Here is a 17,858-nt window from a genome sequence, read left to right as displayed (position 1 = left end):
GGATGATATTAAACAGGGCTTGCTCCAGTTAAATACATTCCAGAGAAATCAAATGTATTTTTCATGAGTATTTGGAACCAGAAAGTTCAGTTACTAATTGGTAAATAAAGGGAAGGAGAGGATCTGGCATCTGAATTCCAGTCATGGGACAGGACAATTCTTTGCATTGCATATGGACTAGTGAATACCAGTTATAAATCAGAGCAAAAAAAGAGACTAAAAAAAATTAATTTTTGCTCTGCATCAGTTCCAGGAGCAATCCTTGCATTCTTACATAATTACATTATTTACCAACAAAAATCTTTATAGCCTTGATCAGCTAAGTCAGTACTAGGAAAAGAATGTCTGTTATCTGTGTTAGTGTGTATGAAACACCCTTTGCTAAGTATTAACATAAGCAAATGAACCCAAACCCACTTGAGAGATACCACAAAATCCAGAGACGTGAGTTTGCTCATTCAGTGATGACTTTTTGTGAGAAATCACCTCATTACCTAAGTAGCTACCTCATAGTAAGGACTTTTTTTAATCCTTAAAAGTACAGCACCTATCTATCCAAAAGGCAGCCTAATGCCTTGTAACACAGAGCTAAGGCTAAAATCATAAATCAGACAACAGCTTGAAGCCACCAAAAGCCAATTAATTTTAACTAGATTTTAAGAAAACCTATCAGTGGAACAACAAACAAAGAGAACTAGGAGGAGCACACACACGAAACCCCATAGGAGGTATTTATGACAGCCCTAACAGGGACACTCACCTTGTCAAAAGCAGGGTATACAGCTCTGATCTCTGTCAGCCAGCCATAGGGCATGTGTCCCACAGGATATGTAGCTGTCAAAATTGCTACTGCCTACGAATAGAGACAGAGACAACTCTTCAAACACAACAGTTAAACTAATATAGGGTGCTAGTGCCCACCAGTATCACCATGCTGACCTTGACATGATGTGAAATATTTTGTTTCAGGAAGACCATCAAAATGGCTGGCATTTGGCCTGGCATTTTAAGCTTATGAAATTTTTTTGTGACATGAAGTTACCTAAGTCAGCTTTGCCATTTCACCATCACTCTGGGATAATAGTTAACTTGAGCTGTGGTGCACCCCTTAACCAGCCCAACACCTTCCTCCCATATTGCTCCTGAGTTATTTTACCTGCAGATACCTGAGCAGCAGAATGCCCTGCAGCTCACAGTAGTTTTGATACATACCACATAATTTCAATTTATATATGTATGTTTTACTTGGTTATTCATAAATAAAACAGCTCTGTGTAAGACAGACAGACTATAAATCAGTGGACCTCAGTGGCTGACTGAATCTGGATATCAATCTGACTGCCTGGGGCCACAAGGCACTTATGAGACAAAAAAAATCCACCTCTCCCCACTCTGGTGCTCTTCAATGAGCACCAGACAAAAATAATTCCAGATGAACATTTATGTGGGAAGAAACAATTCACTGCTTGAAGTTTTAAAACTAGGCCCCTTTACTCTCTCACAAGTACAGTCCAAGACGTTTATCAAAGATATAAGCTCCCCCACATATTAATTGAAGGTATTTGGGTTCCTTTTGTCCACAGGTTCAGATCTGTTACAATCCATGCATTTCTGATTCATTTTATATCCAGCAATTGGCAGTGTTAAGAAAGACTTTTTTTAACTACTGATGTTTCTGTTTCACTCCCAAACTTTCAAAATACATTTTCTTGATTATCTGAGCCCATTTTCTCATTATAAATGTAACTGCTGTCTTTGTTTGGTTAAAAGGTCTATACAAACACAGGACCATGTAGCAAGCTAATTTGTTTCCCGAGCTGTTTAAGAAGAGAGTAGAATGTAGTGATATCCACAGAGAGGAAGAGAGTGGTATAGATCCTTCCCTGCTAATAATAGCTTTAATAATGTTTAATGTACCTTGAAAAAGGAATTGGCTCAAATAAACCAAATTGCAATTTGAAGTTAGTACCCTTTTTAATTGCATATCCTCCCATTACTGTACTTTCATCAGAATTTCCATCTGTATGAAACCTAACTAGGTTAAATTGAGTAAGGAATATAAAAGCGATCTTGCTTATTTTCATTGTTAAATCCAAAAAGACTGCAAAGATGCAGTACCTGTAAAAGGAAAAAGTATTTCACCACCATATTTTGAATGCTAGATCCTGCTTGGATGAAAGTATTAGGTTTTTAGCAGTGATTTTTTTCCCAGTATTATTCCTCAGCTAGTGTTATTTCAACATATATGCATGAAAGTTTTCCTAAATGTCTAGCACCTGTATTTGATGGATGGAAAAGGCTCCTATGAAAGCCACTACCAAAGAGGCAGCCCAATCACCACAACTGTGCTGGCACTCCAAACAAAAGCAGTGGGAGTTGAACAGTGCAAGTGGATTTGTGGTCCTCATGAACATGCTACAGCCTAGTCCTTCACAGGGACTCCCTGACCATACCTAAAGCTACTGCTATTATTGAATAGGGGACCTGTAAAACTCCTGTGGATACTGATGCTCCTGTCACTGATGTTATCTGTGTTGCCAGCACCCCCTTTTCAGAGGTAATTCTTTCAGAAATCAGAGAAAGCTGGGATGTGACCAATACTGTTAGTATAAAATCGCCAGCAAAACACCAGCTTTGACATGTATTTGAAGTCATTCTAATAGCAACAAAATAGAACTGGCTAGCCATGAAATCTAAATTTGAAAGTCACCAAGAAATGCAAAGCTGATCTTTGCTAACCTGTGGCTCCCCTTGTACAGAGATCACTGCTAACACATAGACTGATCCCTGAATCACATATGTAAAAGCATTATGTTTCCTAAGTTCTCTTCTCACAGCTGTGTAATGGCAGTCTCTGGCACCTTCTGAGTGAGTAAAATACACAGTATCATGTATGACAAATTAGCAGCAGATCTTTGAACTTTTCATTTAGTATCTTACAGCTTTGTTTATCCTATGGCTATATGCACCTAGACATCCCCACATGAAACTAGCAGCACAAGTCCCCCAGACTTCTTACGAGAATGGGTCAGCTTGCGGTAAAGGCTCTGCATTACAATCAGAAATCCGTCTCCCAACATCTGTAGGAGACTTACTGGAGTAATCTGAAATTCCTCAAGAGAAACAGAGTGTATTTCATATCCCAAGCAGGAGACAGATTTTTTTTTTATATGTGTTTTTGTCTCTACACTGTTCTGTGTGATGCACTGACAGCCAACAGTAGTTTCACTTCAGTTTGCACAGCCATAAAATATACATGACAGCAAAGAGTAGGACATGGGACTACTGTCAACTGGGATCTATATGCTCCAGATTATATGTATCTATAAGTAGAGCATAAAAACCTGGGATGCAGGCACTGTTCAGTGAAAAAATTCTACTAGTCTTGTTGAGGGTGATGTCCCCCTAGACCTGGTAGGAGGGCTCATGGTGAGAATCCAAGCAATCTTTTTTTCAGGCATAAAAAGAGCACTAAACAGAAACGTACTTAAGACAATTTTTTCTTGTCAGCTTGGCTGAGAAGAGAGGCACAGAGGTAACACCATGGAAATGATCATTTGCAGTAATGGAGAGCACTGCCTTTCTTACCTCAGTGGCTGCAGAACTGCCACCTAGGTCCCGGGAGACAAAAAGGTTGACAATGGGCCTACTTATTCGCTGAGTTGCCAAAATTAATGCCAAAGGCCACCAGAAGCTCAGCATCTTCCTTATTGTAGCTTCTCCCTGCAACACAGGGTAAAAAAAGTGAAGTGTGTTTGGACAAAAACATGCAGCACAGGACCAAAAGCATGGAGAAAGGTTTTCTGCTTTTCCCATCCATTGTCAGTTTGGTACATTCCTTTCAATAATTTTCAATATGATATTTAAAGTGATGATATGATGAAATATTTTTACTCGTGGTAGCAATACTGATTCAAAAGAAGATGTGTCATGGATCTCAATAAATAATGCATAAGGTATCTATCTGCATAATTTGTTCTGACTACCAGACAAAGCTACATGAAAAACAATATGACATTTGAAGAAAAAGAGAAATTTTGATATCTTCTTCCATATGAACTAAGGTGTTCACTCAGTTCATGCTGTGCTGTCTTACAGCTTGGTGCAGAGGTTCTCAGTAGACACATCCATACCGTGGAAGGCATTGTGTCACATGTGCTGATGCTGGATTAATTTCTACCATGCCTCTTTAACTGATAAAGCAGTTTTTTCCTGCAGGACAGAGAGAAGGCCCTTCATGCACAGTGGTTTAATGTAGTATTGTAACACAAAAAAGCCCCAAGTAAAATGACTGAGTTTGAAAAAAACACAAGTATGAAGACATACCCCCATTTCAGGCCCACTTCTGTCAGGAATAACATCATGTATGTTCCTGTAGTATCCGAGGCAGAGTGTGGTACATCGGACAAGTGCTCCCATGTATAAGGACAAGATTGGGATCAAGAGAGGCTCCCTGCACTCCAAGTGACTGTGAAGCAAAATGGCTACAAAAACAACCTGCAGAGAAAACAAACAGATGATTAACAATTTGTCCGTATGCTTCTCCAGGGCCAATGCATCTCCTCTTGGATTTCTACTAAATCAGTCTGAACCAACAATTTGCATGGCTACAGTATCTATGGAAACTTTAGTCAGGATCCCCCAGCATTTGGTCATGTACATGAGAAGAACGAGAGTTAACTTCATACTCTATGAAACAGGACTTGAAGGCTGGGCAGGTGTCAGACTAGAACCCATAAATAGGAGAAGGCTGGCATGAAAGTCTAGCAAGGTCTGGCAGAAAGCATGTGGCTGAGAGTCACCCTTCCCAGGAGAATGTGCTATTCTGATACACACTGAGGCTGGAGACATGCTTCCAGCCATCTTACACCTTCTAAGCCCTACTATTTTTTATTTTTTTGGGGGAAGGGAAGAGGGTAGCAGCAATTAAAAAGCTGGATGTTTTAAAATATTCGCTTCAATATTTAGGAGCAGGAAGTCTTATGACAACCTAATTTTCAACTTTTTCAAGTGAAATTTCACTGTTTCATTATTTGCTTTTCAGCTGAGTGCCACATTAATGTAAATTAAATGGAAACTTTTGGGCTAATGAACAGTTCATAATTCAGCCTCTCAAGACTAAATGTTCATTCCATAAAATGAAAAGGAACTTATTAATATGATATTAGTCTCTTTGTTAAGTAGAGAGTGGATGAAATGTCTGTTCCAAATGACTCTGGATGGGGGACACAACTGGAAAGCCAACTATGTTTGGTGCTGTAAAGAACAGAACCAAGGCAATCCGGCCAGGACATGCAGGCATTCAAGGGAGTTACAAGAAATAAAATAGATACTGTTCAGATGCAGGCTCTCTCCTTCATTGCCAGAGCTGTAGAAGTAGTTAAGAAAAACCACACTCTGCAAATGTTCCCTAAGGCAGGACACAGTGCTTGTGAGGGTTTTCAAACCTACAAAAACATTGTTTTTCAGTAAGCAGATACAAAGTCAGTCACAAAGAGTGTGCACATGAAGCTACTCAAGAAAAAGTGGCTACTGCCTGTGCCCCTACTCCCTGTCTAGGGCACAGACATAGGTACGAAGTTCTGGGCTATGACAGCCACAACTTTTTATGTTCTGGATTTGCTCTTGCTTTGTGTAATATTCTGTTGAGAGAAGATGACAGGTGTCTTATTCATCACAACCCTGACATCCCACTCACCAACCGCTGTGGAAAGGGCACGGCCAAAATAAGAATTTGTTTCTGTATTTAGCTGAGCATGACCTGACATGCACCCAGGGTCAGGAAACTTTGTAGGTCACATCAGAACAAGAGCAGACCCTGAGTGCTAAGGTCATTTACAGTAATTGGTATTATCTCTGGGGATTTAGGGCAGTACTGTAGTGGGGCAGACCTGGTTTATGGTTTCCTTATGTTAAATGCAAGGAAAATGCTACGGAAAACTGAACTGACTGCCACTGACTTCATATTTGCTTTGATGTTGTACTGTTTTATCCTCTTTCTTATCCAGTCATTACGTCACTCAGCTGGGAACGGGGCAGTACAGCAACTGTTTACTGTTTCTGGGACTCTTAATTTCCTAATATTTTTATGTTTTCAAAAGAGGGCTGTATATTGGTTTTTAAATGCTACAACACTGGCCCTCATCATTGTGTATGAATGTTATTTTTTCAGTGTGCCTAATACAAAGGAACAGGACAGTTAACACCTCCCTTTTGAAAGTTCAAGAAACATTTGGTCCTCTCTGAACCACCCAGGGGTCAATCACCACAGACCTCTTCTGGTGCACTTCTGAGCCTTCACCTTTTGGAACAGTAACAAGTACTCAGAAGGTGGCTTACACTGCATTTCCTTGGATTAGACACCATGTGCCAAACTGACAGGTCAGCTGGAGAATCATGTCATCACCTCCAGCTCAGGATTTCACTGGAACTGTGCTGGGGAGAACTTACAGAGAGAGAAAGATCTCTTTCAAAGCATTCTCTCAGCCTCAAGATTGGTAGTAGCCAGTGGTCTCTTTGTCTGACCTTTCTTTTCCCCAAATGTGTACATAAAGAACTTGTTTCACAGCCATTATGAAACAGGGCTGTGGAGGTGCTTCAGGACATGACCCTAAGCCAAACAGTCCTGGGAATTGACTTGATCCAGTCAAGTGAGACTGTCCTAAACCACAACTGCCAGCAAACAGCCTTCACACGATGAACAGTTAGAGGGCAGCACTCAAGATTACTTCCTCTGGTGCCTTGCCTACTGAAGAGGGAGAAGGCACAGAGCAACTCTGTACAAGAAAGTTCCTGTTTAGGAAAGCATCTGGTCCATAACACAATGGAAACAGTGACTTCTATGAGGAGCCTTTACCTGAGCTATGACATCTGAGATGGAGGCACATCCCACTAGGAAACTGTACTTGTGTTTCAGCAGAATCCCAGCATGGGTCCATGCCTGAAAAAAAGCCAGAGAAAAGTTTGGGAAGCGATTATGATATTGTAAATTACTTCAGGTCCAAGAATGCTGTTTTCTGGTTGTTAAATTGTACACAAATAACCTTCAGCAGTTCCTGGTGTGAACCTGGGCAAACATTAAGCCCTTAGTGCAGAGAAAGCACTGTTGCATTGAGTTCCTCATTGCCAGGCTGGCAGGGAGAATGGGGATAAATTTACAGACTGTATAGAAATTTCTGAGCACACCTAGTAAGAAAACAGCCCTTCACAAGTCAGATGCTACACAGGATGAATTATCATAGCAAATAATCTAATAAATAATCATTCACCAGCGGGATGAACCTCTGAAGTGTAATACCCGTTGGCCTACGGAGTCCTGTCTGGAAAAGAAAACCAACTTCAACTTCTTTTTAATGATCCAACTTCTTTTTATTATCAGTGACTGCTTCAAGCAAACAAAGTGGTGAGAAAGTGGCTGAAGCATTGGCATGAGAAGGTTCTCCTTTACCAGTTTTACAGAGGCAGAGGCATTAAAAAGAGTTGCTGCATTTTCATGTTGTGCAGGCCACAAGCAATGAGCCACTTAGATGCTTTCTCCATGCAGCAGATGAGTCTAGGTATATACAGAATTACGGCTTGCAAAGGCAATTACTGCTTACTTCTGCATACTTCAGTTTCCCAACAGGTTACAAAGTTTGTGAACTAAGGTCACAAAAACATAACATTAACATTAAATTTCAGTTCTGAATCAGGTACTTACCATGGCATCCATAAAAGGGAAGGCAGCAAGATATAGAAAGGCCCTCCGAGTTTTACTTCCCACTGATTCATCCACATGGTGCAGCTTATTAATAATGTAATATCCCAAATCACTATATGCTGTAGAGAAACAAGATAAGAATGAAAAACAAAGGTTGCATATGGACTCTTGTGTGAGATATTCAGAAGTACCTGAAAGACTGTGATGCCTCAAAGCTCAGACACACATCCACTTAACAAACAGCTGCAGGGGCTTCAGATATTGCAGCCTCACTTGCTGCTGTTTATGACTAAGAAGTGCTCTCATGGTTCTTTTTAAAGTAACCTTTGGCAGAGGCATGATAACAAATGGCTAGATTGGGAGACGAGTATAGTAAGTGCCACATCTGTTTGCTAAATGAACACACTGGTACTCCAGAAAATCTACTGCTCCTTCACAAAATCAAGGCTCTTTGTTAGAAAAGCTGTTTCACCAGGCTTTGTGTATTTCATGCCATATAGTGCCTTTAAATGCTGAAACCATCGATTATCACTGCATTCTCATGACATTACCTGCAAACCTGCCCAAAGCTGTAAAAGGATACTGGGATTTGTGACAGCAGGCAACAAATCACACTTGTTATGCCTCTCCCTTACTCTGCCTAATGACCACTACTGCCAGGACCTGTCAGGACAATGTGTGCTTTGCTCTGCAGTCCCTGGGCACCCTTGACCTTTCCTTCCTTATCTAGAGCCAGCACCTCCAGAGCCACAAGTCACAACAGGGCACCTCTGGAAATCAGGCGGTTCCCACTTCTGATCGCCAGTGTGTTACTTCACTATCCGGTTTCAAACCAAGACAACTTTTAGTGTTGGACTCTCTTTCCAGGCCTCTTTTCACAAGGTGTTGGGCTGAAGACTGCACAGACATGGCAAGTACCCACACAGCTCTCTGCACAACTGCTTACAGTTCTGTTTGTAGCCATGTTACCCAGCTATTTTAAGAACCCCAGAGTCCTCCCAATAACCAGGTATAACAAAGGCTGTGACTTTAGTCTGAACTATGGAGACAAATATAATATGCAGAGGTAAAAAATCCAAATCAGTTTTAACCTTCTACAAACCATGTTCTAGAACTGCACATCATTACTTGATTTCCTCTTTACACTTGCAATAGCTGTTAAGAGAGTGATCAGGCTGTGAGGCTGATCTCCCCCAAGACAAGTAATGGCAGAATTATTTGTGTCTGGGGAGCCTTATTTCAGTTCTTTCCTACTTGTATATTTTCTAAGTTAGCTATTTCATATGTGAACATCTAACTAATTCTCCATTTATAAGAACCTTATTATCTTTGTACAGACCTTCATATAAGGCATTTCAGGAAAGTGATCCTTTTCATGCATGCAGGTCTCATAACTGGATTGATAAATGCTAACATTAGTCATCAAATGCAATCTACTTAGCCTAAAACTGTCACTCATACCTCTTAAACACTATTTGGAGGCAACTGGAGTTTAAGTAATCATTGTTTTGTGATGGTTTAGAGATACAGCAGTTAAATGATTAACAGAACTTAAAAGACTATTTGAGTCTAAACAACACAGCGTAAACAAGACAGTATAATAAAAGGTGATATGATAGCACTGTGAACAAGTACAAGCCTCATTCCAGATAACCAGGACTGGTTTTTGCAGCCCAAAAGCTGCAAAAAATGTTTAAAACTCCCCCTTTCCCTCTGCTGGATGTCATTCCCCTGAACTATGACTGTTAGACTCACAGTCTCCAAATTCACTCAGTAAATCTGAAGTTGCTTAGCCATCTTCCTGAGGGACTCCCAGCCTTGCTTCCTTTTGAAGGTGGCTGGGGAAGAATTTTAAACCAGGACTCCAACTTTTCTTCAGTTTAGTTTCATAAGTGTTCAGGTGCTTGCTGCAGTTCAATCAAACATCAAGCACAACTTCTTTATATTTTTGCACGAATAGCCATGCACCAATCTTTACTTAGTGTTTTGACAACTCTCTGCTACAAAGGGTCTTTTGTGTGTTAAGTCCTTGTGGAGAGTTGCTTATATGGCAGGGCAGTGTATGGATGTTCCTGAATCAACTCATTTCAATGAAGGAAAGAAAGCAGGAAGGTCTGTGAGGCAAGCCATGTGTGAAAGTCAGAATCATTCGCTGAACTTTCTCTTAGGTTCCATTGAGTGTGCTTTACAATTCTGCACAAAAACTTAAAAACCAATTCAGGAAACACACCACCTTATCCTCCACGTAGTGACTGAGAATTGTAGTCCACATGCTGAGGAACCTGGTTCTGCAGAGGGGCCACTGCCACCAGTGCAGTGCTAGAAGCACAGCATGCTGCAGAAGTCACCCTTCCCTGCTCTCCCTGCCTTTCATCTGTTTTAAATGAGACTTCAGAAGTGTTTAGGATGTGAGTAATAAGTAACTTTTCTGCCTCCAAAGGCCACTGCATGTTGTTTTTGGTTTTTTTTTTTTACCTAAGTTTACTATCACAGAAAAATTCACAGAATGAGAGGGTTAGAGGCTGGACTACTCTCACTTCTAAAAACAGGGTTGTAGTTTATTGGCAGGGAACTCTCAAGGCACTTAAACCATTACAACTCATAGCACCACATTTTTAAGATTTCTGAGGATATCAGCACTGAACTCTGTAAACTTCAAAGATTTTTTTTTCCTTTCCCCCATAAAAAAAGTTTCATTGCACATTTTTAATATGATTTTGGTTTTAAATTCGTAATCGTTAAAACATTATTTTCAAAATAGTGAACTATTTTGTATGTCAGCGAAAGCACACAATCACTTTTGCTGATGTCCATGTATGTTTCCATTCTCACAAAGGACTCAGCAAGCTGAGATTCACTGACAAACATACAGGCATGTGACACTGAACTGTGAATCAAGCAATTGCTGATGCAATTAGAACTTAACCTTGGCCAACCTTACAAACTTATTATGAAGAGTGGTACAAAATTAATAACAGAGACAACAGAGCCAGAGAGTATTACATGAATCTAAAGCAGATGGTGCTTCCCACTTCTTGCATAATTTCAACTAAAACAGAGAAGTCCAAGTCCAAGACAAGCTGCCTGTTTGCTCTTCTCTACTACCTCATTTATTCTGCTGTGTCTAAGGATAAGATTTGCTAGAGAAGTTAAGCAGGAATTCTTGCTTTTGTTTTTTAAGACCCAGAAGGTCAAGAAATGACACTGAAAACTGTACACCTAATTTGATCTCCTGGTCCCTAAACTGATTTCTCTAGTAAGCCAATTACTACCACACAAACTTCAGACACCCTTAAAACAACACACTCTTAATGATGCCAGCAGTCTCAGACAAATAGCTGTACTGTAGTTATTTCCGAGCTGACTACTACTGAGCATGTCATACTTAAATCATAAAGAGAAAAACTCTCAGAGGAAGTGACACCATTTACTTCCAGACAAGGAGCTACATATGACAAAAATAACTTAACTGGAAGAAAAATATCCAAAGCATGATTTTGGGTTAAAGTGTGTTCTTTCTAGACACATTCCATTTACATTCTTTGCTGCCAGTTCTAAAAATGAACTCTGAGACTTGAGAAGTAGCAAATCCATTCTTCTGCTTGTTGGAAAGATGGTTCACATGGCCAAAACTGATGCTCATCCGTTTCTTAGTCACAGAATGCTCTGAATTGAAGCAGACACACAAGGAACCAAAAAGTCTAGCTCTTAAGTGAATGGCCTGTACAGGGACCAAACCCACAACCTTTGTGTTATTAGCACCATGCTTAATGCACTGTGCTAATTTGTTCAGCTAAGTGATTTGGGCAGATAGGAAAATGTGAAAAAACAAAAGCACATCTTCATTTGGAGATGCCACAGGGTATATAGATTTCTTTATGTCTTTGGCTAGCTTGAATTTAAAACAGAAGAGAAAGCCTCTGTTTTCCCCACGTGACAGCTCAGATGACCAGAGTATTCAAGGTGTTGTAATTTTTTTTAGTTTGCTTATAACAACACATGAATTAAAGAAAACCAGAACATCTCAGGAGCATCTCAGTGAAGACTGATTACTGCAATCATATTTTTCTGTGTTCAGGTCTAGTTCCAAAATTGCATTAGTTAATTTTCCCAAATCTATGAATGACTTTTAGTATCTGAGGCATCTTCATATAAGCCAATATTTCATAAGTCTCAAAATTATCCTGTTTTAACTGAAATACAATCACTGCCATCTAAAAGTGCTTTGGTCATAAGTGCTCCTCCTTTGTCCTGAGTACCTTATTGGAAAGAAACTGCCCCTGTTGTGGGAAAAGGGTTGGGACAGCCAGGGAAGTGTGTTACTGCTTTAGCAATGGCCATACTGAAGTCGGACAAATTCTTAATGAGTAACATTTTATTTTTATTTAGAGGGGGGAGGGGGAAAGCAGAAAACCCAGATTATATTCTGATACGTGTTCCTGTGCTGTCCCTTTTTTCCAGGGCAAAATGTTTAGTATACCCCAGTACAGTGTTCTTGTTGGAACAAGACTGACTAAAAGAAAAATACCTTAGCTTGTCATAACCCACTCTGTAACTCCTAGTCTCTGGAAAATTCCAGTAGTGTTACACTGGAACTGGTGGAATTACACCTATGTCTCACTTCCTACGGAGAGTTCTAATGTACATGCAGTGATCATGCATGTGGGAAGTTCAAAAGTATCAGTGGAATTGCTAGGAACTGCTGAAGTTTTCCCCTGTGCAATCTATGGCCCACGCTCAGCAGCCTGACAGTAATAAATGGGCACAAAGCAAATCACTCGTGTGTCTTGGCCATCCAATCTGCTATAGATTACTGCTGAAGTTAACCTACACTTAAGTTTACTGGTTACTGAAGTTCCATCCTTTCTCTCCTGGTGATGACAATGATTCATCATGTAGGTTTTAACCAGGTATAGCAAAAAGCAAAGAGGATATTTCCTCAAAGTAACTGCTGCTCTGTCATTTCTAGAACTACTGAGAATTATCTGAAAGGAAATAAACTTTCTTAGTGTACTATTTCTCAGTAAACTAGTGAAAAGTTGAACAATGCTGTTTTATTGCTGAAGAAATACTTCATATTGCCAAAGAACTCTTCATGACACTGATGTTGAAAGACTCAGTATGGAGGGCTTACCAGCAACACTAAGAAATGCGTATTAGCATAATGTTACATAAATGACTTTTCTGTCAAGCTGGCTATTTAGTAAGATGTCAAAAATATGCAGAGATAGGCTTAGCATCTTGGATCTCTTCTCTTACAGCCACCAAAAAGCCAATCTCTGAAGTAACAAGACACTTTAGATCCTGGCTCCATACTGAACTTCCCACCAGGAAACTAATTGGTGGCAGTAGCTGCCCTCAAAGCAGCCCAAGGGAAGGAAGGCAGAATGCTACATTCTACTTCCAGATCACACCTGAAACAGCCAATCCAGGAATACTGTACTGACAAGGTTTACAGCAGTGTTGGAAGTGGGATGAGAATATGATTTTGAATTCCTTTGGCCAACTTGGTAGTTACTGCTACCTGTACAGGGGGAGTGACAGGAGCTGCTGGTGAGGACTTTGGAGACCTTCATAAGGACGTGGCTGGGTGATGACTGTGGGACCCAGAGCTTGCAGCTGTGAGTTGAAGTGGTTTAGCTCAGCCAGCCCCTGGCACAGAGGACTGTGTGAGCTCTACTGGAGAAGCAGCAGTGGGGAGCTGGTGCTGAAGCAATGAAGCATGAGTCAGGTGGGTGAAATAGGTTTGGTATTTTCCATGAGTAGAGGCTGCTGCTTGTGAGGAGCTGTGTGTGTAGACTGCAAATCGTGTCTATTACAGCTGGAAATGTGGTGATTCATTGTGGTCACTGTGTTTCTACGACCACTTGTTTTCTTCCTTTTGACTTTTGGTACTCCTTATTTCATTGGGCTTTTTATTTTCTGTTTCTTCCTGGGCTTTGACAGTCCATGGCAGATAGACATGTCATCTTCCTTAGCCCTATATTTATGGCATGTGGAAAAACTTCAGTCCCCTAAGTGCTATTTGTTTCTCTTTTTCATCCACCAAGCATCAGTGACCTGTATCTTGTAGATAGCCTGTGACAGGCTTGCAGCTGCTGAGGAGTACTTGCAGGTCCTAGGAGGCTGCCTGTCACTGGACTCCTTCTCTTCTTCCTGCTAGGCAGGCTGTGTATCTGCAGGTCAGAGCAAAATAATCAGGACTTGAAACACATTCAAAGGATACTTGGAACATAAAATTTGGCAATATCACCCAGGCAATTGGTGCTAGAATCTGACTAACTCCATTCCCTTGGGCGCTCTGCCAGTCTCTGCTGTGGCCTTTGCATATTTTCAGGCATAGACAAGTTAAAACACCAAAAAATATTTTGCAGTCTGTCACCATAAAAAGCTGAAAGATTGTGTGCAGCCCTTTAATTCAGGACTTTAAAGCTTGGTAAGCACAGCTTCCTTTTTTTTCCCAGTATCAGCAGAGTGCATTTCAGAGGTTCCGAACTCAGCAGGGCTCTACTTCCAGGCAAAGGCACAAAACTTAGCTGACAGGTTTTCCAAACATTGTTCCAAACACCTCCTTTCAATAAGAAGTCCCACACAGAAAATCCAGTTATGTTTTTCACCTGGAAATCTGATAGTTATACTTAAAACTTTCTTAAAATCTAGGCTAGCTTAAAATAAAAAACTGGATGACTAGAAAATAACTTTTTATCCAGCTGGCAAAGGCAAAAAATTTGACCAGCACTGGCACAAAAGCAAGTGAGCAACTAGAAGAGCAGCTCTGGGGGCTGAAGAAACATTCCAAGCAAAGAAATATGAGAGCCAAATGGGCCAAAATTTATAACAGTGACTCAATAAAACACTGTCAAATGTAAACATATTTAGGAAGTGACCGATCGAAATCACTGAATTAAATTAACTTGAATGCATGGCTTCAGCTTAGAAAATTAGCAACACCTTATCCCTGGCACACTGTTGCTAGTGGCTAGTGAGCCATTACTGTAAGCATTTTTATGACTGCAACACAGAGCAAAGCTAAATAGCACAGGGCTCACGTATCAGTGGTGGAATAAGAGATATGATGGTCAAAACAAACTGTAGTGCTTGGAAGGCACACAGAACTGGTGAATATAGCCTGTTAAAGGGTAAGAGTTGGGGGCATTTGTATTTACCAGATGGATCTTGTACCTACTCAGGCAGAAACTGAAATAGTCCTGTCCTATTCTGTTCTGTTCTGTTCTATTCTATTCTAATCTATTTCTATTCTATCTCTATTCTTATTCTATTCTTATTCTACTCTACTCTACTCTACTCCTTTCTACGTTATACGATGAACTGCAGCACATGTTGCTCTTGAGATACTAACAGCCTGACAATGAATGCTGCCTCCCTTTGAGGCCATTCTGAGATTTCACAGCAATTCAGGGCATTACACTGGCATTTCCCATTTTTCTGTGATGGAATGACACCCTACTGGTGGTGATCCAATCCAGTCCTACTGCCTGTCAACCAACACATGCCTCCATAGGCTGTCACATTATCTCCTCCCTCCCACCCTTTACAACTCTCAGCCTGTTAGGATTTTACCTGCTCAATGCAGTGTACTCTCTGCTTCTTCCTCCAGAATTTCCTGTTCCTTGTTGCTACAGTCCAAAGGTTTCAGCTCTGTAGAGTTAGCCAGAAGGTGCAGAGAATCTTGTGGATTTCTTGGAGAGAATGATGTTAAAGGTCTTCCAAGTTAAATGGCTTTTACTGCTGTGGCTGATGCTTGAGTTGATATCCCATTTTTCTAGGCTCTAAAAACTGTCAAATCCTGTGGCTGCCATTTTTTAATATTCAGTTTGTGTCTGCTTGTGTATTTTCTTTGCTTCAGAGTACACTCAGGGAGTTGGTCTCAGTTTGGTATAAACTGCTCTTGGTAACCTCTTCCTCATAGATTAATTATTCAACAGAAGTGGATGATGCCTAGCAGCAGTAGTGAGTACTAACTGATATTTTAATGACAATGCTGGCACCTGCCTGCTGAGAGTTTTGTACTGTGAGGTAAGTAGCAAAGGAATAGGTACAGAGGGAGTACACCAACAACGCCACCAAGAACTGTCAAACAGCCCTATCAAGCACAGTTTAAAGTCCTGCCAAGCCAACCCAGCAGATACTGCTAGCTGATCATCACTACCTAACAGTAACACTGAGCTATCGGCTTCAGGTCATCAAAGTTCTGCTCATACACCTGACAGAAAGAGATCAGTAGCATGTTTTGTTTCCAGGCAGGAAGAGCCCAGTGTGTGGAATCTGCTTTTTAATAACCTGTTTAAAAAGCAATAAAATTGCATGGATGGGCATGATACCAGCCCAAGAGAACTCATCTCTTCTGCATCGCCTGTTGTACTTACAAATGAAATATTAAGCCTGCAGCTTAAGGAGTTTGAAGAGTTGGTGAGGGAAACAAATTAAAAGTCATATTAACTATACATGACCTTACCTATTAAGGTATGAAATACAGCAGCTACAGCGCCAGCCACAACCATGCACAAAACTGCTTTGGTCCTGTCTCTCTTGCTGTTCACAAACACCAGACCTACATTTTTGAAGTCACTCATCGGACCCGTGAAGAACTTCATCAGGGAGTATGCCAGCCCATAGCTGGCTAACATTTCCACAGCATCTTCCTTGACAGCAGCGATGCCCCTGTTCAAGGCCTGTGGGAACACAGAAAGAGCAAATGATGTAGCACATGTGGAAGGGTACCAAACACCATTTCCTGCATCTGGTTTTTGAAGGAAGAAGCAAGTTTAACTGTCATTGTTTTCATCCCAAGCTGGACTTTATTTCCCAGGATTCAGCAGCAGTAAATTGTGACCTGTGATACAGGCAAAATAATTTAATATAGATTAAATTCAAGTCAAGTAGACTTGAAGGTAAGGTTAGTATCTGTTTCTGAAGTATATAATGGAACTTCTCCCATACCAGAAATCAGTCTCTTTCCTTTTTAGAATAATTTTATGACCTGTTAATAGTCATGGATAATACAAAACCACTGAAATACTGCTCTGAGGTTTCAGCCATGATTTCAACAGAGCATAGTCCTTGCAGGTCATTTTTACAGGTAAAAGCTATAGTACATGCTCAAAATTGAGGAGCTAAAAAACTTTTCCCATGTAACAAGCTTTTCACAACACCCAATGCAATTGTTGTGAATAGCTGATATTAGTCTATGACTTTCATTATGAAATGAGGCCAAATATGCATGTGATTCAACATAACTTTAAATCTTTAATTTAGCTGACATACACATATTTGTGTATATACAAATTTGTGTGTTTGTATTTGATACCGTATTCATTTATATCCCTTTGCAAGAAATTTAAAAAGAAATACAGCACGTATCTTTCAAGACATATTCAGGTGAAACTAACTTACTAATTTATTCTAGGTCTGTGTTTAGGAAATATCTGCCAATTAATCACCGAGAATTAGATGGATTATTTTTATAACTAAGACGAGCTGTAAAAAAGATGCGTAACATTTATTCAGATTCCAGCTTGAACCAAAACGCTTCTAAAGTATTGACTAAAAAATGACAGAATGATAAATTTTATCTGCAGAGTGACAGCATCAATCATGTGGTACACCCAGCAACCTGTTAAAACAATATTAGATTCAAAAAGCATGAAGGATGAAATATGATCTGTTTTAACAAGCATTTAGTTCCTATGGGTTACAGCTGATGTGTGCTGACAGGGCCGCAGCAATCAGGACAACCAGGAAAATCTCGCCAAGCCACCACCCAAACCTCACTCATACAGTTCTAATTCCACTTTATCTGAATGAAAAAACCAGCTAGACTATCATCAGGTAATTGTGGTGAAGTCTTTCCATTTGAAATGTAAGCATAAGCTTTTTGTTGCAGTTATTTGACTTTATTTTCCCTTCCAAAGATCATACAAGCAAGCAATTCCTGTTGCCTTGAAAAGAACTTGCATCTCTGAAGTAGAAATGAGCATTTTTCCTGCTGTTCTTTCCCACTCTTTCTATAAGACATTCTTAATTTTTGAAAATAAAGCTGCACTGTCAACATGGAAAAAGCTGTAGAATGTACTAACTCCTCTACCTTTGATACCTGCCAAATCCCTCTCTTTTAATGTGCCCTGACCGGAATGCCTGA

General features: G+C 40.3%; 1 protein-coding gene across 2 annotated transcripts in view; it reads right to left on the bottom strand.

Moving 5' to 3' along the window:
* The window catches only part of ANKH (ANKH inorganic pyrophosphate transport regulator), a 108,652-nt gene that overhangs the window by 33,471 nt on the left and 57,323 nt on the right, over nt 1–17,858 (bottom strand). Inside the window, exons 2-7 of one of the 2 annotated variants that reach the window (XM_015618293.3) lie at nt 16,176–16,392; nt 7,700–7,818; nt 6,857–6,940; nt 4,327–4,497; nt 3,589–3,723; nt 761–853 (exon numbers count right to left, since the gene is read on the bottom strand). In XM_015618293.3, coding sequence (XP_015473779.1) covers nt 761–853; nt 3,589–3,723; nt 4,327–4,497; nt 6,857–6,940; nt 7,700–7,818; nt 16,176–16,392 — 819 coding nt within the window. Of the gene's footprint in view, nt 1–760; nt 854–3,588; nt 3,724–4,326; nt 4,498–6,856; nt 6,941–7,699; nt 7,819–13,223; nt 13,366–16,175; nt 16,393–17,858 lie in introns of those variants that run through there. The other variant, XM_033512146.1, reaches the window with a different exon arrangement.

Source organism: Parus major, chromosome 2 (assembly GCF_001522545.3).
Source record: "Parus major isolate Abel chromosome 2, Parus_major1.1, whole genome shotgun sequence".
In the NCBI taxonomy this organism is placed as follows: domain Eukaryota; kingdom Metazoa; phylum Chordata; class Aves; order Passeriformes; family Paridae; genus Parus; species Parus major.
This window is presented reverse-complemented; position numbering and strand designations above follow the sequence as displayed.